Genomic DNA, 21,559 nt, shown 5'->3' with positions numbered 1-21,559 from the left:
AGATGGATGCCCTGGGAGGAGAAGGGCAACAGAGGTCCCTGGGGAGGGAAGACGAGGCTGCAGGTCAGGGTGGGCCTCAGGGGCTGTGTTCCTGACAAGCTCCCCCGAGGATTCTGCCCATGAACTGAATGCGGGCACCACTGCTTCCCCTTAGGTAGCTGGGCCCTGGTTAGCAGGTGAGCAGCACCACTCAGTGTGGTGAAGGCAGCAGGGTTTCAGCACCAGAGGAAGCAGGGGTGTGAGGGGCAGACGGGCAGGGGAGAAGCAAGCTGAAAGCAGAGGACAGGGTGTCAGGATGGGCCGGGAGGTCAGGGCGAGTGTGACACAGGTTTGTCACAGGCTAAGAGCTGCGGGGCGGCTGCGGGAGGGATAACGGCTGGGACAAACGCACTCTCGCCTCCCTCTCCATCCCACAGTGACGGGGAGGGGAGTCTCATGGGGGGCAGGAACAGACCCTGAACAGATCCGGCCTGGGTCTCAGGACAAGGACAAGGTGGCGCAGGGACTTGGTGGCGCTGGAATGACCCCAGGGCCCTTGCAGGGGCCTTCTGGGCTCACCGTTTCCAAGCCCAAGGTCACGCTGTCACTCCCACGTCACAGCTGAAGACCAGAGCCAAGAGGAGCACCTGTGACTTGTCAGGTCACCCCACAGCCGTGTGACAGGGCCATGCGGGGGCCTCCTTCCCAGGCCTGCATAGCCCGTCTAGGGCCCGGGCTCATCCCCACTCCCACGGAGACAGGTGCCTTGTTTTCCCCAAACTGGCTGCTAAGCTCATTCTCCCCAGACACCCGTGGGACACATGATCAAACCCAAACTGAGCACGGAGACCTCGTGAAATCCTCAAGGCCACGCAGCCCACTGACCGAGAAAGATGCTCCACCTGCGCAGGTAAGAAACGCTTCATCCAGAGGCGGATTCACAATGGAAACCCGTACCGCCCAGGCTCCTGGGCTCATCCGAACCACGCACCGTCTGTGGAGAAAGTTCCAGGACGCTGCAGTGCGGGCGCCTTTCCCCGGCCGCCCCTGCTCCTCTCGGGTCCCGAGACAGGGCTCAGCAGAGGCCAGGCCCAGCCCGTCTGCTGCGCTCCGCAGCGTCAGCGAGATGTTCAGAGAGCGAGACCCTCCCTCGTGCCACAGGTGACACATCCCATCAGAGGAGGGGTCCTGGCCCTCCCCGCAGTCTGGGCAGCCGGTCAGAACCAGCGTGCACGTGGGCCTCAGTTGCTGAAACACCGGATCCTGCAGCCCAGGGCCAGCCGGCAGGACCGCGACCACCTGAGGGCAGACAGGTCACCCACAGGGGCTCCAACAACCACGCCGGCCAAGCTGTCCTCACGGGCAGAATTGCCAGCCGAGTCTCCGGGAAGGGGACCCTCCAGCCCCGCTGTGAGTCCCAACCGTCAGGCTAGATGCCACCAGAGAACAGACTCTGCTTTTCAAATTCCCACCCCACAGACCCATGAGGGTGGTGAAACAGCCGCTGCTCTGTGCCAGCAAGTCCTGAAGGGGTCGGTCACGCAGCAAAACAACCAGAACCAGAGCACAGGCAGGTGCTTTAATCTCCCATCGACCCAGGATCCGGGCAAAGTTCCTCCCGCCTGGGCAGAAAGGGTGGCTGAGGCCCCAGGGGCCCCCATCCCTACCACGCAGGCTGCCTGCCTTGTGTGATCACGGCAGCAAACGCGCCCAGGAAAGAGGAGCCCTGCTCACCTCCCACGAACCCTCACAACTCCGGCCCCCAAGGAACAGATATAGACCCTGCGGTGGCTCAACCGAAGGCCTTCAAAGCAGACATCCTAAACCGATCAGAGGGTTCAAATCACAAGATACTATTCTGTTTAAAGTTCTCCAGATAAGGCAGGGGGCTGTCAGAGGAGGGAGCTTCCCCGCCTCCAGGTCTCCCTAAAACCATCAGGTGGCTAAGGGTCAGGCAGCATCACACACGAAGGGCAGCAGCCACAGAATGGGGAGCCCTCCTGCCCCCCGACCCGAGGGGAGCTGGCCTGTAACCCTGCCCCACGGCCCCCCGACCCGAGGAGAGCTGGCCCGGAACCCTGCCCCACCGGCCGGACCTGCGTTCATGCCAGCGTTACACAGAATGGAAGCTGCTCACATGAGGCAGCCTGGGGAGCCCCGGCAGGCTGGCGACTGGCGTCCTTCCCAGGCCACGCGCAGAGGCCCTGCGCCAGCCCTGCTTCCCTCCCAAGACACCTCCTCCAGGACGGCCTCCAGGACGAGCCCCAGCACAAGCCCTCCAGCTCCCCACCCCGCAGCCTCCAGAGTCCCAGGTGGCGGGTCCCAAAATTCGGCACAGAACCCCTTTAAGTGACTCACACCTCCCCAGAGACTTTCCTAAGAAAGCTGCCCCAACATTTCCATGGGAAAAATTTTTGCCCCAAAGTGGTTAAAAACGCAAGAAACTGTGGGCATTGTAGATAACATCGGTCCCTTTAGAAAGTCTTTACATGTAAAAATGTCACTTATTAACTGAGAAGAGAGACTTAGTAGAATCCATTTCTGCTTGTTCACACTAGACACACGTTTAAAACTTCATGCAGGTGTATTTACGCATAAGACAGTCTGAGAAACACGAGGAAGGCCTTTCTAGGCTCTGGTATCACTGCAATTTCCACAGCCCGCAGGGAGAAAGTCTGAAATAAGTCCCCTAAGGTCTGCAGGGGAGCCGAAGTGTTAGGTCCGTCCAGGTAGGGCAGCACCACACTTGCAAAGTGCAGGATGATCCATGAGATCCCCAAGCCAGTCAGGCAGTAGAGACCCCAAACTCAACTGTCATCTCGAGGACTCCCGCTGTTGGAGGAGCCTGGAGAGGGGACAGCCCCCGGCCCCCTCGACGTAGACAGGGCAGAGGCTCATTCGGGCCAGAGCTACACAGCGTTTCCCCGGAAGCCCGTCGGAAATGCAGATTCTCAGGCCCCGGCAGGGCTCCCCAATCAGAAACTCAGGGGGTGGGGAGCCACCGGGGTTTAACAAGTGCTCCAGCCGATCTCCCCGCAAGCTGAGAGCCCACCTCTGTTCCCCTCCCTGCTCAAGGCCTCCGAAGGCTCCGTGTTCTAAGACAACCGTTAAACAACTTCTTTACAAAACAGCAACAGACTCTCAGACATACAAAATAAACTTAGTTACCAAAGGGGGAAGGGGGGGAGGGATAAATTAGGAGTTTGGGATGAACATATACACACTACTGCATACAAAATCGGTAACCAACAAGGACCTACCACATAGCACAGGGGACTATATTCGATACCTTGTAATAACCTACAATGGAAAAGAATCTTTAAAGGATATATGTATACGTATAACTGAATCACTTTGCTGTACACCTGAAACTAACACAATACTGTAAATCAACTGTACACCAATATAAAATAAAAATTAAACTAAACTAAAAACCAAACCGATGTCACAAGAGCCCGGCCACCTCTCCCTCTGTGATGGGCACAGGTCTGGGCGCCCCTCCCCGCAGGTGGCCGGCAGACCCTCGCGCTCCTGCCCCAGCGAGTCCCTCGAGCCCACGGCCCCGGTCCGGCCCCCTCGTCAGGCTCCGGCCAGTGCAGGACCCGCGCAGCTGCGCTTCCGTGTCCGCCCTCCCACGTGGCACTCCCGCCTTCTCTCCAGGTGACTCGTCCCCGTCCTGCCCCTGCTCCGGATTCCAAGTCTCCACATCACTCCCATCGCCCACTCCGGTGATCGCGCCCTACGCGTATTACACGTACTGTATTATGTTCATTCCACATGGACAAAGGCAGGAAACGGAAGACGATGAAGGGAGACGTGTATGCACACAGGGAAGTTCCAGCGTGCGGGGTTCTGCGGGGTGCCCCCCTCAAAGCCAGCCCCACGGGACACCCCGCCCGCCCCCCGCCCCCCAGGGCTCCGTCTCCGCAGCAGGGCTCCCCCCGCCCCACCAGGCTCACACCTGCCAGCCCACGCCCGGCAGGCAGGAGCCCAGGGAGGGTGCAGAGCTGCGAGCGACACCCGCCACAGGCCCGGGGGTCAACACAGGCGGCGCTTGGCCCCGAGTCTGAACATCTGGGGCAGGTGGATCACATCCTGGCTCCTCAACTGCACGGCTCTCCTCCAACAGCAGCTCCTCTCGCTGAAGGGTTCCCACCCGGGCAGATCTCCAGCCCTGCCTCCTGGCCCCGAGGGCCCCCAGTCCCTGCACCTGTCACCTCCGCCCTGGGCTCCGGGGTCCAACCCCGTGCACCTCTCCACCCGCTGACCCCCGGGCCTCCAGGGCGCCGCGCCCCTCACAGCCCAGGCCTCACCTCCCTCCAAACACCTGGACCACGGTCTTAAGAACCACATGGGGAAATGGAAAAATCGTCCTAAGATGTTTCCACCCCCAGAACACAGCTGACCCCGGGGTGCGGGGTTTCCACACCACCAACCAGCGCTCCGGCCCCCTGGACGCCAACGAGCTGCCCTGAGCGCAGACCCCGCAGGTGAGGGCTCAGGCCCACAGGACGGCACACTTCACCACCACCAGGCCCGGGGCCACCTGTGCTTCTCACAACCAACTGGCTGCAAGTCAGGGCTCCACGACCCCCTCCTCGGGTTTGATAATTTGCTAGAAAGACTCACAGGACTCAGACAGTCTCCTTAGGACAGCCAGTTTATCAGGAAGGACGCAGCTCAGGAACAGACGAATGGATACTCTCGGAGGGACCAGAGCCTCCACAGCCTCTCCGGGCAGCACCCTCCCAGCTCCTCACCCACCGAGGAGCACGCCACACCTCACTGTTGACGACTTTTTACAAAGCTTCCGGAGGTCGCGGGGTGAGGCTGACAGTGACCTGCCCCGTTCCAGGCCAATCTAGGGCCCACCCTGAGTCACCCCCAAGCAAAAACTCAGGGTGATCAAAAGGGGCATCTTAGGAACAATAGAAGACACCCCTATGGCTCAGGAAACCCCAAGGGTTTTAGGAGCTCTGCACCAGGAACAGGGACCAAGACCACAGGTATCTTCCTCGGAACCACTCGAGGCATGAGAAAACAGCTGCAGCTTACCTCACAAAGGACAATTAACACCCCCGATGTGTTAAGAGCTCTTAAAAATGAGGGGAAAGATGACCACAAACTCAACAGAAAAACGGGCAAAAGCTGAACAGTCCTCGGAAAAAGATACATTAGCATCCTTTAACCCTTGGAAAGATGCTTGACGTCACTCCTAGGAAGAGGATGCACACTGAAGCAGGAGACACCACTTCTGCCTGGTGAGCTGTCCACAAGCTCTGACAGGGGTGTTCCGGGGCATGGCTCGGGGGACCACACGCACAAGCTTACTCGCTGCAGCAGTGTTTCCAAGAGCAGAGTGTCTGAAACAAGGAAAACGCCTTGCTCAGGAGCCTGGCCACGGAGAATGCAGGGCACACACACAGGAGAGATACACAGAGCAAAGGTGAGCTCCGCACGCCGATACCAGAGCCTTCCAGGGAATACTGTGCAGGAAAGGAAAAGAGGGCGAACCGTCCATGTGATTCGCTACCTTCTGGTAACGATGAGTAGCAGGTGTGTATATACACACAGCCTAATGCCTGGATTTGCAGAAAGAAACCAACGATGCATAAAATGGACTAATGACAGTGGGAAGAGGGTGGAGGCCAGGGATTGCAGCAAGACACGTCTGCACATAGCTTTTTATTCAGTTTGACTTCTGAACCATGGAAATGGCTTACACACTTTAACAATCAGAAAGAAAAGAGAAATCCTAAAATAAACGGAGCACAAACAGAAAAATAAACCTGACTTGTATCAGGCATAGAAAAACATGTTTCATGGAGCTTTTCAACACAATAACTGTACACCCTGAGTGAGATAGATTCTAAGCACAAAAAGAACTACAGAGAAATTCTGAATTTTCTTAAGCTTGTCGTTGGTACTGGTAACGAGGCAATGATTCTGAAACCGGTATGGCTGGTAGTACAGAGCAAATGAGTTTTTCCTGATGTCAGAAACAAGATTTTCATAGTGGGAGGGAGGAAATAGCAATATGGGAAGTGGGCAGGGGAGGAAGAACCCCGTTATGATTTAAACTGGGGGCATCGGCATAAACTCACAACTGGAAAAAATTCGCCCCTGTCCTGGCTCTGTCCACTGCGAAAGCTGGAAGCAAGGACACCTCGGTGAGTGCTCAGACACTGAGTTCTAATCCATACTCTCCACCGAGAGGAAGCAGGGCTCCTTGTAGAAATGGCTGATTCCAGGTTTGGGGCACAGAAAACACAAGATGAGCCTGGAGCATCTAGAGATCAAGGAAGTGCTCAAAGGTAGAAAGAACCTCTAGTCCATAGTGACTTTAAAAAAAAAAAGGGGGGGCATAAATTGATGGTGGTCCTCAAAATATGTTCACATCCTAATTCCGAGAACCTGGGAATCTGACCTTACTTGGAAAAAGGGTCTTAGCAGGTGTAATGAAGGATCTTGAGACCAAAAGACCACCTTAGATTATCCAGCTGAGCCCTCGAACCCGTGACCAGTGATCTTATAAGGGACGGAGGGACCTGACAGACAGCAGGGAAGGGGCCACGGGACCAGCACCGGGAATGAAGCACCCGCAGCCTGAAGGCGCCTTCAGGGGACCACGGCGGCCCTGCCGACACCTCGACTTCTGACTCCGGCCCCCAGAATCGTGGGAGAATCAATTTCCCTTGTTTTAAAGCTGTCTAGTTCCTAGCAATTTATTACAGCAGCCCCCAGAAAGCTAACAGAGAGAGAGAGAAAGACAGGAGGGAAGGAGGGAAGGAGGGAAGGAGGGAAGGAGGGAAGGAGGGAAGGAGGGAAGGAGGGAAGGAGGGAAGGAGGGAAGGAGGGAAGGAGGGAAGGAGGGAAGGAGGGAAGGAGGGAAGGAGGGAAGGAGGGAAGGAGGGAAGGAGGGAAGGAGGGAAGGAGGGAAGGAGGGAAGGAGGGAAGGAGGGAAGGAGGGAAGGAGGGAAGGAGGGAAGGAGGCCTCGGTCCCTCTGTCCCTCTGTCCAGAAGAACGCCAGTTAATAAACAGAGGAGGATTTACAGAATTAGGAAGTTGCCGCTTTTGTGATCCCCAATATAAAACTGATCCAGGCGAGGACTGGCAATGGATGCTGAGCGCGCTGGCTTGCAAGTCTCCGAGATCCCCTGGCTGGGTCCTGGGAACACGGATCCTGGCAATCAAGTGGCCGGCAGCCAGCCCCTCCCGGCATCAAACTCAGCACTGATAGTGGACAAGCCTGATGTGATGCAAATCGACCAGCGTTATCATAAAAATATTTACCTGAATTTAATCCTGAGGAAACAATCAGGTAAGTCCAGAAGGTTGGACGTTTCTGAAGGACAACCAGCCTGTGCTTTTAAAAGGTAAATGTCATGAAAAAACAAGAGTTAGAGGCATAACAGCGATGTGTAAACCCTGACGGGATCCTAGATTAAAAAAAAAAAAAAAGCAGAAAAGGCTATAAGGACATTTATGGTACCACGGGGGCGGGCGGAGGGAATTCACATATGGACTGCATATCAGATACTATTTATTGTTAATTTTTAGACTATGATAATGGTGATCAGATTACATAGAAAATGCAGATCTTAGGAGACACGTGTTGAAGTATTTAAACATGAAGTATTACTATGTCTACAACTCTCAAATATTTCAACAAAGAAATATATGTAAAAAATGAAAAGAATGAGCAAATGTGGGGGAAAAAAGAACTGGCATATGTAGGCCGAGGGTTATTTAGGTGCTTGCTGAATTGTTTTTTCAATACAATAGAAATCAGGTGTGGAAATTCTTACAGTAGATGTCGAGGGTCAAAACAATTTCCAGGTTGCCCCTCCCGGCCACCAAGAAGGTGGGGGGAGATTTTAGGCTCCTATTTCTGGGCCTGGGGGGACCCTGGGAACTTGCGGTAACAAGCATAGTGACCCCTGGGCTCAGGGGAATCTGGAAGCACCACTTACACAAGTTCACCTGTTTTCCCCTTTTTTTCCCCCTCTTTCCCCCCAGGAGTCCACTGGCATCACCAGCACCTGTCTGCTTAGTGACTTAACGATCGCCAATTATGCAGGGCTAATCAGACCAAGGGGAAAACTACTCTCACAAAAGTCCCAGCTCAGAGAAGCTTGATGTCTGTTATCACACGTGCAGAGCTGACACATGTAAAACATGCTTGCATGTGGTTTTCAGGGGTGATTTAGCATCTTTTTGGTGGAATAACAGGGACAGGATAGGAAAGCACCACAAATACAGTGTCCTCCCAACAAAACCCAGGACACACCCAAACCTAAGTGAGCGCTGTTACTGTCACAACTCGCGTTTTCCAGAGCTGAAGGAGAGCCTCTGAAACGGCAGAAAGCAAGCTTCACCTTTGTTCTGCTGTTTCGGGTATAAACCAAGGTGCACAGGGGGATGGGGACAAGCGCTTTCGGGAGGGGAAGAAGAATGAAGAGGGCAGAGGAACCAAGAGACGGGGAGCGGGGGCGGGTCGCGTGGAGGAGGCTGGAGAAGGGCCCTGCCCGCTGCACCCTGCCGGCTCCAGCCCCGCCCGGTCCGTCTCTGCAGAGGGGAGGGCAGAGGGTCTGCGGCACGGGGCCCCGTCAGCCGGGGGACGATCAGGGTACGACTCAGCCCCGCAGCCCTGCCCCGGGTCCCTGGGATGCCCGGGAGAGCCGGCACCGCCGCCCGGAGGATGCTGAATGCTCCACCAACCAGTGAGGCAGCTGAGGGTCCATGGGGCAGCCGGGGGCCCCCCACCCGCCCAGGATCGATCGTGCAAACAGAGCAGACGGCCCAGCGTCCCGGGAAAGCCTCCAAGGAGAAAGGAAGCCACCGGGGGAAGAGACTCTCCAGGGGAAGAAAAGTGAGCAAACGACCACCGTGCAGAGGAGACCCTGACACAAAGACCACACTCTTTGGTTTTTTAAATTCGGGGAGAAAGAGAACGCTCCTAAATAAAAAATAGTAGCAAACATAAATGTTCTCAATCACTAAAAGAGTTAGACGACAAAGTTTCCAAAAAGTAGGACCAAAGTCTAAAATGACAGAAGAGACGAAAGGAAGAGGAGCAGACCAGGCCACCAAACCCCCGCAGGGTACCGCTCCAAAGGACAGTTCGGAAGGTTCCCAGAACCGCAGAGCGAGGCTCCTGGGCAGCCAGGCTTGGAAGCACCCGGCACATGCGCACACATCACCAGACGGGTGCGCATCCCTGGGCGGGCGGGCACGCAGGTGCCCCTGACCCCGCTGCGGCACAGAGGCCTCACTCTGGGAGGGGGCTCCACATGCCGAACACAGCGGTCCTGAAGGAGGCCAGTTATCAACCGCACGTCCACAAATGCACACTCGGGGCACACCCGAGTATGGAGGGGCCGAGCCGAGGTGTGCCGTGGAGGATGGCGCCAGGGGCAGGAAAAGGGCAGGGCCTGGGATCTCCCGGGAGAAACCAAGTCACAGAGAGACAGGAGCTGGTTTGAGCCTCGGCACCAGGACCCAGAAGGGATGGAGCCTCACCACCCACCTGTCAATTAAATGTGAAGACAGAGAAGACACAGCCAACACCTGCCAATGCTCCTCCCGTGACCTCCAGCTGAAATGAGGCAGTGGCCGTCGGGGGACAGGATCTCCAGGCCAACGGGGCTGAGGCCAGGGGCACGAGGTCCGAAGGCCCCTCCTCAGGGAGCTTGGGAGGCTGCTCAGCGTCTTGGGGGAGAAAGACATGAGCGACAAAGCTTGCAGTCCAACAAGTATAGGGCCTGGAGAGTGGAGTCATTAGCTCCGGGAGAAAGAAAAGGTGAGTTCATAGGGCTCAAGTGAAGAACATTTAGTCATGCGCGTAAACACTAAGTGCTGAGCTACTTAAAATCACACCGCATCTGCGTGGGTTGGTGGGGGAAAGGAGAATAAAGTCTTCTAAAGAAGAAAGCCACTAGGTGGTATCTAGAATTCTACGGCACAAGGACAAACACCAAAATCATCGGCTCAAAGAAGTGAAGTGCTTGCCTCCGGGTAGAGGAAAACAGTGCCTGGGGACACCAACAAACCCGGCGAAGCCTATTTGACTTTTAAACTCTAGCCTGTCAAAAACACTAAAGGTAATTCCAGCTGAGTCTCTGCCTAGGGATCTACCCAGCAGGTTGGCATGACTTTCAGACCTCTGAGCTCTTCCGAGGAGCTAACAGCACTGATCTAAGTGCTACAAGGGCTGAAATCCCCGTTACCCAGAAGAAAACACATGCATGGAGAAGAACCTCAGTGCAGTGCAAGCTGACCCATGCTCAGCCCCTGGGCCTGGACTGAAGAATTATGTGCTAGCAAGGAGGCTGGCCCCGCATGGGCACAAGAGCATTTCCAGAAGGCGCTGTGTGTCATCTGGGAGCAGGGGCGTTTTCTCAAACAAAAGGGAAAGATTATTAACAAGGAGAGCAGAGACTAGACGTCACGGGCATCGTGCCTCACGGACACCTTCAATGTCCTCGGACGCTGTCAGTCGGGAGCCACAATGTCATGCTTTTCCCTGCGAAGTGCCTGGGACTTAACCAACCCTGCTTGTTACTGCCTCCACCCTAGTCTAAAACCTCACAGCTAAATTCACCCGCGTCGGGAGCTGGCACGAGGCCTCCGCCAGGCCTGCCTGCTCCAACCCGCCTGCCAGGGCAGCCTCATAACTGCTTCGTGTCCATACTCCAGCCACACCGCAGTTCTCCACATTCTGAGGACACGCCCTGCTCTTGGCTGCCACAGGACCTCTGCACATGCTGCTCCTTGGGAACCCACGCCCACCCTCCGCCTGCCTAGTCACTCCTACACACACTTCACTTACCAGCACAAGCCCCTGTGCATTCCCTCCCTTCCTTCCTACCTGTTTGTAATTTAACCCTCATTTGGGTGAGCATCTAATTCGTGGCCAACTCAACTCACCTGCTTAGGCCACAGGTTCTAAAGTGGGGTCCCCAGACCACACCAACAGCATCTGAGGTGAAGCTATTAGAAATGCAAATGGCTGGGCCACACCCCAGACCTACTGAATCAGAAACTTGAGGGGGGAGGCGGCAACCTGTGTTCTGAAAACCCTCCAGGTGATTCTGACACACAGAGGAGTTTGAGAAACACTGCCCAGGTGTTTTGCACTCCTTGGGGTCCCCTGGGACTAAGCAGAGACAAGCAGCAATAAGGGCTGGACAGACAAAGGTAAGGGCTCAGGAGGATTTCCTGGTCTACAGAACTGTGAATGACATCCCACAACCCCCTACCTTCAGAAGACCCAAAATCCACAGGGAGCTTGCTGCACACCTGGGTTCTAGCCCCAGCTCCCCGGCAAGCCGGGCTCTGGTCTTGGTCTCCATAGGTTATCATCTGTGTGGTCATCAGTAAACCTGCCTGATTTCTCTTAGCCTTAACAGACTCACCTCTAGAATGGGAATAACGATAGTACCTAGTTCCTAGGATTGCTGACATAGTCACAGGAGACAATGAAACAGGCTCACGCACCTGTGCGGAAGCTCGCAGCCAATTTAGATATAATTATTGTCCTAACAGCAGTTAGACAGCTTCAAGCGGTCTTTCCCCTGGGTTCTCGGCTGTCTCACTCAAGACTGACACACGCTTCAGACTAGCTCTTCCTCCTTCGAAGACTACTCCCAACTAACTGCCCCCAGCTGGGCTGCAGCAGACAGGCTGGGTCTCAATCACCCGCATCTTCCTGGAGCTCAACTGAAATCACTTTGCCGAGCCTCCCTCACCTCGGGAGTCAGATCTTGGTAACGCAACCGGTGAGCAGGTGTTTCGTTTCAGCGTGTTATCACTCTCGTGGCTAGAATTCAAACGAGCTCACCTGGTCCAATTTTGGTACTTGGGGAAGTATTAATAACAGCAATGAAAATACATTCCCATCGAATATATTTTTTTTAAAGGGACAGCTTCTGCCTCTAAGAAACCACAGGGTCTACCCTCTGCCTGAAAAGTGCCCCTCCTGCCCTAGGTCCGGCAGCCGCGGTGAGCGATGACGGGAGAACCACACAAGCTGAAGCGGCGCCGGGATTCCCAGCGCTGCGCCTCCGTGCTGGGCCGACTGGCACCCGCACCCTCCTTTCCTGGGCGAAGAGACCCCTGGGCATCCGAACACCTAGGCGCCAGGACCGCGGGCGCGGACACCTGGGCGGGGGCACCCCCGGGCGTCCAGAAACCTGGGCGCCAAGACCCTGGGCGCGGGGACCCCCCAGGCGTCGGACCCCTGGGCTCGGCCGCGGGCCGGCGGGGTCCGGCGACACTGGGCTCCCCTGCAGCCAAACGCGGAGTAATTTTCCTAAGAGCAGGCAGCCGGCGCGGGGGCTCTGCCAGGCGACAGCATTCGCACCCCCTAGTCCAGCCCGGCGACGCGGCACGCTCGGGAACCGCTGCCCGCAGCCCCGCGTGCGGCGGGGAAGCCGGGCCGAGGGTCCGCGCCTCCTGTCCGGCCGGCGGCCGCGCGCGCAGAGCGGAAGGGAGAGAGGGAGAGAGCAGGCCGCGGGCGGGAAGGAACAGCCGGCGCACTCACAGGCCACGTAGGCGAGCAGCGCGATGCCCAGCAGCAGCTTCATCCTCCTTCGGCTGACGGCGGACGCGAGGCGCAGGAGCGCCTGGCTCAGCATCCCGGGCCGCGCGCTGCGGCCGCTGGGCTACTTGAGCGGCTGAGGCGGGGGCGGCCCGAAGGCCCCGCCCCGCGCCCGCTTCCTGCCGGCGGGGCCCGCGCGCATGCGCCACGTCCGCCACGCCCCGCCCCGCAGGCGCAGTGCGGCGGCCCCGGCGGGCGGCGAGTGCGCGTGCGCGGTCCCAAGCGCTACTCGTGGGCCGCCGTGGGCGGTGTGCTTCAGACCCCTATCCGAGCGCTCGGGGCGGACTCGGGGATGGGCAGGTGTTTGGAGTTCTTTACCGCTTCCCTCTGAAAGCTGACTGTTCTCTCGGCTTCTGTAGCTGGAATAGTGGCAGCGACAACGGTTAGTCCCCTAAACACCGATGAAGTCCAGACCCCGTGCCTTTTCCCTTCTGATAGGCTGGAACATCTTTCTTTTAAAAATAAGGAGTTTACATGCAGCCCAATATCAAAAAACAAACAACCCAATCCAAAAATGGGCAGAACACCTAAACAGACATTTCTCCAAAGAAGACGTGCAGATGGCCAACAAACACATGGAAGGATGCTCAACATCACTAATCATTAGAGAAATGCAAATCAAAACTACAGTGAGGTGTCACCTCACACCGGTCAGAATGGCCATCAACAAAAAATCTACAAACAATAAACGCTGGAGAGGGTGTAGAGGAAAGGGAACCCTCTTGCACTGTCGGTGGGAATGTAAACTGATACAGCCACTATGGAGAGCAGTATGGGGGTTCCTTAAAGAACTAAAAGTAGAGCTACCATACCACCCAGCAATCCCACTACTGGGCATATACCCTGGGCATATCATATACCATAATTCAAAAAGAGACATGTACCAAAATGTTCATTGCAGCGCTATTTACAATAGCCAGGGCATGGACGCGACCTAAGTGTCCATCGACAGATGAATGGATAAAGAAGATGTGGCCCGTATAAACAGTGGAATATTATTCAGCCATAAAAAGAAACGAAATTGAGTTATTTGTAGTGAGGTGGATGGACCTAGAGTCTGTCATACAGAGTGAAGTAAGTCAGAAAGAGAAAAACAAATACCGTATGCTAACACATATATATGAAATCTAAAAAAAAAAGGTTCTGAAGAACGTAGGGACAGGACAGGAATAAAGATGCAGACGTAGAGCATGGACTTGCAGACACGGGGAGGGGGAAGGGTAAGCTGAGACGAAGTGAGAGAGTGGCATGGACATATATACACTACCAAATGTAAAATAGGTAGCTAGCGGGAAGCAGCCGCCCGGGAGAAACAGAGCGGCCGGCAGCGCCTCTCACCTCTGGGAATGACAGGTTCTTTTGCTAAACTTAATCGAATACCCTTCTTCAGCTTTGTTGTAAACTTCCAAGAAGAACAACACAACTAGCAATAAGGCAGTAATTGGTTACAGCCTTTGAACCACTCAGCACAAATGCTGTGACTTTGTGATTCTAATACAACCTTCCCAATCCCAGGTCTGCCCATTAGCTCTGGAGAGTCACTGAGTCGGAGGAAACTTGTTAAGCCCCTCCCTGAGGATGGTGCCCACACCTGGACTGGCCACAAGGCAGGACGCCCAGCCCTCCACCCTCCCCAAACTCCAGCCCCACCCCTGCAGTATCCAAGGAGAATGCCAGGTGACACTACCTTTGGAGGCAGAGAGAGACCCCTGGGTAGGCTGCCAGAGCACACCAGCCTGGGACAAATTGCTTTTTGTCTGGGAGTCTTAGTTTCCTCATAATTAACATCTTGAGTTTGGGTTAAATCTATGATTTCTGCAAAGAAGTGTCTAGAACAGGGAGTGTCCTGAGCTCTTCGGATCCTATGATTCCATGATTTTTCTTTTTTAATTTAATTTATTTATTTTGTGGCCACACCACAAGGCTTGTGAGATCTTAGTTGCCCAACCAGGGATGGAACCTGGGCCCTAGGCAGTGAAACCAAGGAGTCCTAACCACTGGACCGCCAGGAGATTCCCCCATGATTTTGATTTTATTTATTTTTATTTATGACGATCACTTTAATTTTTTTAAATGTTTTATTTTACACTGGAGTACAGTTGATTCACAAGGTTGTGTTAGCCTCAGGCATATGGCAAAGGGCTTTACTTGTACGTATTCACGTATCCAGTCTTTTTCAGATTCTTTTCCCATATAGGTTATTGCAGGGTGTTGAGTAGAGTTTCCTGTGCTGTACAGTAGGAATTTCATGATTTTTAGATAAAAGGTGAGTAGCAGAGATGTGAGAAAAGATTTTGACACTTGCCCTAAGGCAAAATCTGACAGAAGCTCTACGTGGGTTCCAAGCACGTTGGGTTGTAGGTGAGATTTTGTTGGTAGGTAGGTATTAGTTCAAGCAGCCCAGAAAAATGAATGATCTACTTAAAAACGCTTAAAATGATAAATTTCGTGTTATATTTTACCATAAAAAAAGAGGATCACTCCTACTTTCCATCCTCGCTCTACAGTGATGTGGTCGAACTTCTTCAGCTTGTAACTACATAACAGAAATGTTAATCTTCTGATTTGGTATTCTCTCCTGCTTCACTGAATGTATGCTTACGGTAAAAAGTAATAAAGTCACTCGCCCGCATTTCCTTGAATTTTGTATAGAATGATATCCTATGGTATATTCCCTGCTTTGTCTGGCTTTATTTAGCCAAGTTCTTTTGAGATTTATCCGTGAGGTTACCTGGCAGGTCCTTGGCTGTGGAGGAGCGGGTATGAGACATTTCGTGGTGGGCAGAAGGGAGTGATCAGAGAAAAGTTTTGGGGGCCACAGATACGTTCCTTATTTGGACCGTGGTGATGATTTCATGTGTCTATCTCTCACATTGTCTTTAAATATATACAGTTTATTGTATGTCAATTATACCTCAATAAAGCCGCTGAACATTGGGGGGGAGGTAATAAAGTAACACTAAAGTGTCCACCGAAGTCTCTTCAAAGGTGTCCGTCAAAATCTCCCAAGGGAAATTTTTCTGAATTATTTTATCAAGTGGAGATGGTCATTTATTTTTGATTTGCGGAAATGAAAGCAATGTTATAACTATAAAGAAACAAGGGCCTTGTATAACAGACCATAAGACTACAGCACCCCATACACAGTTTGTGTGGGCTGCTTCTTAGAAGTTTGATTTAATTGGCTTAATGATGTTTATGAAGATTCACAGAGTGTAAAGGTCTGTGTGTGTCTGATTAAATTGTGGTCCCTTTCACGGAGGTTCCCCCTGCCATCCTTACCACAGCATCTTTTTTTTTTTTTGAAAATAAGAGACAGGCGTATTATTGACTTATGTCCCAAAGTACAGTAAGTCACAAGTATGAAGCGTGACTACACGATGGCAGCGGTAACCCCAGGATTTTTATGACCTGCGTACTCCTGTGTCCTCTTCTGCTGAGGAGGGAGATGTGACCCAGCAGGTAAGCGTGTTTTATATAACAGAGACCTCGGCAGCCCCAGGCCAAGGACGGCCATAGCCACACCGTGGGCGTGGCGGGAAGGGCCTGATACTGTATTTAGGGCTGGAGGTCGACGACCCCAGGTTCCAGTTCTGGCCTCACCCCTGATGAGACTCTGGATGTATTACTTCACCTCCCTGAGCCTCCGTCTGTACAATGGGTTGAATAACACACACATTTCAGGGTTGCTGTCAGGATTCGGGATAATATATGTAAAATAGAGCAGTGCCTGCAATAGCTGTTACACCAATAAATAGGCACTGGCAAAACGCATGCTTTTTCAAAACGTTTAGATTGATGCTAGATTGAGAGTATCCATAACTAGCCATTAACATTATTGGTTGATTTCAATACATTCCTTCACATCTGGATTTGTTAACTCTTTGAACTTTTCTGATAATCGTCTCTCAATTTTTAGCATTTTCAGAGACAGGAATATCATACAGAAAATGTCATGTGAAGGCCTCTGCTGACAGCTGCCTTCACTAGTGAAGCAAAGGGGAGCTCTGATTCTAAAATGTGTTATGTCACTTTATAAGGACCATCACAAAAGTACGGGTTGTGACTGAGTCGTAGGTGCCCCAGAAAAGTCAGTCGCCAAGAGAAACGTGATGTAGACTCTGGTCACCCCATCAGATTAGGAAGCCTTCAGGGCGGTGTCACTAAAGACGTGCCTCTCTCAGCATTTGAGAAACAGAGGTTTTCACACCATCTGAGGATGCTGACAATTGATGAACGCAGTTTATTGTTAGGAAAGTTGTGTTGCGAATGATGAAAATCAACCCAGTCTGTCCCCAAGAGAAGGATGCTGGAATGGTTCACAAAATCAAAGAGAGGACAATAAAACTGGGGCCTCGCTAACTGTCTCTGATACGCACGCACGCGTGTGCGTGCGCACACACACACACACACACACACACACGTTCTAATTCTCTCTTGTGCTGAACAGAATTCCCCCTGAAGGTGGGTCATGTGGTCCCAGCAGTTCCAGCATTAAAGGACAGGCTCAACCAGCGGCGGCCTGCTGATCTGCTTTTGTGTGGCCTACAAGTGGAGAACGGTTTCACATTTGAAAGGGTTAAAAAAATCAACACTCCCAATCCACAGGAAAGCAAGGGGCAGAAGAATTAGAACATGTAAAACAAAATGTCTCATCAATCAGAATTTCTGCACAAATATGCAATAAGGCTGCCAAGTAAGTTTCCTAATAGCTCATTGGTTAGCTAAGCAAGGACAACTATTTACCAAGGATGAGTTAATTAAATCATATTTTATTGCAGCAGCTAAAGAAATGTGTCCAGAGAAAATAAACATATTTAAAGCTATTCACCTGTTGGTGAGAAATGATTCCTCACGGAGCTGGGGACGTTGGAGGTAACATCAGTAGCCAATTTGTCAAAAAGACAAATGATTTCAAGTGGTTTTCTTTTGCTCTTAAGGAGTCAACAAATGTTACTGGTACGGCTCAGCTGTCGTTTATTAGGAAAATCAATGGTGAGTTTGGGGTAAATGAAGAATCAGCTCCTGTGAATCGTCTGTGTGGAAGAGCCAGGGGTGAGAACATTTCCAAAGAAGTTGAGAAAACACTGACTCAGTAGAGCCCAAATGGGAATCTGTTAAGATGTGTTACATCTTATGGTGGTGTAAACGTGTGGAGCAGAAAAACAGCTTAGCTGGACAAATTTAAAAAGTTTGTGAAAATGTAAAGTGTTTAGAGCCTATGGTTACTCACTGTAGTATTCGTTAGTAGGTACTCGGTGGAAAATTTTGGAACATATGTGTACTGTTGAAGCAATGCTGTCAGCAGAGGACTTTACTCTTGAGCTTAAGCATGATTGGTTTCACGAATTTTTGTCTGAAATAGAAGCTAAATATCCCGAATGGCCCTACTAAAAAGTAGTTCAGTGACTCGGCAGTGGTGAAGTTCTACCGCAGTGTTTTGAGCTCAGGGCTAAGATTGAATTTCTGAACCAAAAAAACCTACACTTAATCCCTATTATCGAACATCGAATATCAGCGGAAAATTAACTTCTGCTGTAGACTTGATTGTGTTTATTAATGAATTCATCCTAAAATTAGAAGGCAAAACAACACTTAACGACAAACAAACCACGGTAAAGCCACTCCGATAACCGATAATGTTTAAATCACACATAACATCAAGCTGCTTTGTACGCTTCTCATGCTGTCAAAAGTTAAAATAAGAAATGAGAAGTGATATCTCTGTTCTCATGTGAATTTGCAGTTCATATATATATTTGAACTCAAATTACACTTTATCACTGTTTATCAGACCTTCCAGAGAGGATAGAGAGAAATGGGCGGAAGTAGTGCTTAAAGAAATCATGTCTCCCTAAAGCTCACCCCTCAGGAGTCACCTAATATTTAAGGCAGTACAGAGATTCATAAAATGGGATGCAATCCCAGTTTATTTTGAACACTATTTAAGCTTGAAAGGGCCTGAAAGTATCCTAGTTTGGGATGCTTGTAGAGGTCACCTGAGGAATCATTTATTTAAAGAAAAAAGAAGAGACCCCCAGCAGACTGATACTAGCTTAAAGGCAAGACCTGCCCTTGCAGCTACTAAACGTCGCTGCACACAGGTTTTTTACAGATCAGTTAAGAAAGGAATAGCGTAATTATTCAAATTACAGAGATCACGTACAGGATGAACGCAAAAACAAGCAACTATCTTAGTTAATGATGAGAACGGATACTTGTGAAGGGGGCTGATTTTTCTGCTGGCAGTGTATATACTGTTCAGAAACTTCCAGATCTCAGTTGAGTCAAGAACTGAAAGTTATGGGCTCTGGGAAATTGTTTTAGAGGCTCAGAATTGACCCTGGTGGTGATAGAGGCAGGTGTGTCGAATACCACATGAAGAGCTTGGATAGAACTGAAGAAATGAAAGGCTGGAAAAATTGTTATCTCTAAAGTTATGTATTATTGAATGTGTTTTATAACACGTATTACAGCTAAATTAATAAGTTAACTATTACGAGTAGACATTTGATCAAATCTACATTTACATCCCTAAAAGTTTCTATACTCAAGTTGCCTACAGGATAAACAAAAGATACTGGGTAAATATGAAAAGAGTTGAGCACAGGACCTGGTTCTTAGCCAGTGGCAATAAATATTTCTTTGTTTTGAATAGAAATCTTGCATCCTCAGACCCACGTACAACCTGGTCTCTGAAGAAGAGAAGAAGAAACACCAGCTCCTGCTTTTTCAGGTGGGCATTACAGTGGCTGCCCCCGGAGCCGTGGTCTTTGACCCTGTGAGCGATGCTTAGTTACTGTTGGCAGATCAGGAGGGGGGGAATTGGAACTTGCAAAACCAGCGTGAAGCCAGGGGCCTGTGAGATGCGCCTCCCCCCGCACCGCAGACGTCCAGGGAAAGAACCGGAGGAAAAAACAAGAACACAATGCAAAGAAGAGGTTTTTGGCCTCTCGATTTCTGCCTTCTCATTCCCAGGGCCTGTTCCCTGCAGGACCTTCCCTCCAAGCAGAGACCTGGCCTGGATCTGAGGTCAGGGGCACAAGGCCGGGGGCCTGGGGGAGCCCTGACTCTGTGTGCCCCTCTCCATCTGACCGCACAAGGACCAGACTGGCACTCATGGCCTTCCTCCAGTCTCTTCTCACCGTGGCCTTAACTGGTGCACAAGGGAGTGGACCATACTATCACCGTTTTACATTTGGAACTTGCTGAGGAGGCGACAACACTGAGAACATACTCAGGGGGTGCAGCCCCCCTCCCCCATGCCTACAAGTCCATTATTGAAGAAACACGCAGCTGGGGCTGGGACTGGGTTTCCTGGGAGTCAGCGTGGGCTGTGAAGCAGTCTGTTCACTCAAGACAACAGGGAGCACCAAACACCCTAGGGATTGGGCAGGGCTGAGAGCCCCAGAGCACAGCTGGGATCACCCCACCAAACCAGACAAGGATCCAGGGGATGGTCCCAACCACAGGGGATAAGTGGGGAAGCTGGTGACAGGGCCAGGAGGGGCCAGAGAGGGCCAGACTGTGAGTGTGTGTCAGGGGATGTAGGAGCGAGTTCTGGGGTGCTTGCCTCGTTCCCTGCTGGTGTCTGAGGTTGGCTTTCATGGGCAAGCAGGGTCCCTGGAGAGTGTGGGCAGAGGCAGACAAAGGGGCCAAGGACCTTGAAGGTTATGGTAGATCTCAGCTTGTTACTGAGTCCAACCTCATCCTGCTCACCACACAAAAGGCTGATACATCGAGAGGCAAGCTATTGGGGCATTGAATGATGACTTTATTCAGAAAGCCAGTGGACTGAGAAGATGGTGGACTAGTGTCCCAAAGAACCATCTTCTCTGAGTTGGAATTCAGGCTTCTTTTATATCAAAAGGGGAGGGGTGTGGCTGGCTGTTGCAGACTTCTTGGTGTTGGAATCCTTTGTTCTTGCAGCTGTCCATGTAGGTCAGGTCACGATGTTCCTGTAAACCTCCAGCAGGACAAATGTTATTCTCTGTTCTGCAACTTTTTATCTCTCTATGAATGGAAAAGTGTTGTAGCTTTTTAAAGTCAGAGCCTTGAGAATGGGCTATGCTGTATATTTCAGGCTACAGGCAACGTTCTTAACTTGTAGCAAAAGCAATAGGATACAAAGGTTGAAGTAAAAGAAACAGATCCAACATGAGGTCAGATTTGTTCTTCCCCATTACAATGTGACAGCTTTTCTGGTCGGCACCTCCCTGGTCCACCTGGCTGACTGCCCGGGAGCATCTGAACAGAGGGTTTCACTGGCAATCAGCTAAGACCAGGTTGAGAAGTAGACCACCCTGCTGTGACTAGTAATTTCTGAAGTGCTTAATTCCAGGTTTCTGTAGAACTTGAAGGATCTGCAAGGAGAAAATACAAGGACCTGTGTGTTGAGCTATTTTTGGTGAGCAGTGGAGGAGAGAGAAAGAAGCTGCCTTCCGTTACTCCTTAAGGCTCTCCCTCTGCATCCTTTTGCTTCACGGAAGCATAAACTGTGATTCGTGTATCCGACCGGTAACGTGGTCTCTCTGCTAGGGCCACATTTCTGATGAGCAGGTGATAAATTCCAGTTGCTAATGTGGGTGCCAGCTGGAGTGTGAATGCCCAGTGAATACTTATCGACCAACTGACTCCGGGGAAGTGGGTGATACAGGCAAATTACGTTTTCAGTTTGTTATTTTGTGAAGTTTGCATTAGCCGTTAAAGAGGTTGATTTCTTTGGGGTGTGTTGAGTAATTAACTTCCCATCAGCGAAGAAAAAAGTAGCTGTCGGATGTACAACATCACGATTCACCAAGTCTGCTTCTGACAATGGTTATTATCAGGCAACTGAGAGGCAGACGCCTTGCCTTTTAAACAGGCACCTCATCTACTATAAATCTGTTCATTATTAGAAGTCCAATTAATTTTTTTTTTTTTTTAATTTTTTTGTTCTGTACGCGGGCCTCTCACTGCCGTGGCCTCTCCCGCTGCGG

At 51.7% G+C, this 21,559-nt stretch overlaps 1 protein-coding gene across 5 annotated transcripts in view; it reads right to left on the bottom strand.

Moving 5' to 3' along the window:
• The window catches only part of UXS1 (UDP-glucuronate decarboxylase 1), an 81,545-nt gene extending 68,841 nt beyond the window's left edge, over positions 1-12,704 (bottom strand). The window contains exon 1 of one of the 5 annotated variants that reach the window (XM_089922544.1): positions 12,525-12,704. In XM_089922544.1, coding sequence (XP_089778670.1) covers positions 12,525-12,618 — 94 coding nt within the window. In that variant the 5' untranslated portion in view covers positions 12,619-12,704. The remainder of the gene's footprint in view (positions 1-12,524) is intronic. The other 4 variants (XM_089922536.1, XM_022599008.2, XM_022599009.2 and 1 more) reach the window with 4 other exon arrangements.
• Positions 12,705-21,559: the final 8,855 nt, after the last annotated feature.

Source organism: Delphinapterus leucas, chromosome 13, assembly GCF_059928025.1.
Source record: "Delphinapterus leucas isolate spDelLeu-1000000601 "Yukka" chromosome 13, BTC_Dleu_Yukka2, whole genome shotgun sequence".
In the NCBI taxonomy this organism is placed as follows: Eukaryota; Metazoa; Chordata; class Mammalia; order Artiodactyla; family Monodontidae; genus Delphinapterus; species Delphinapterus leucas.
This window is presented reverse-complemented; position numbering and strand designations above follow the sequence as displayed.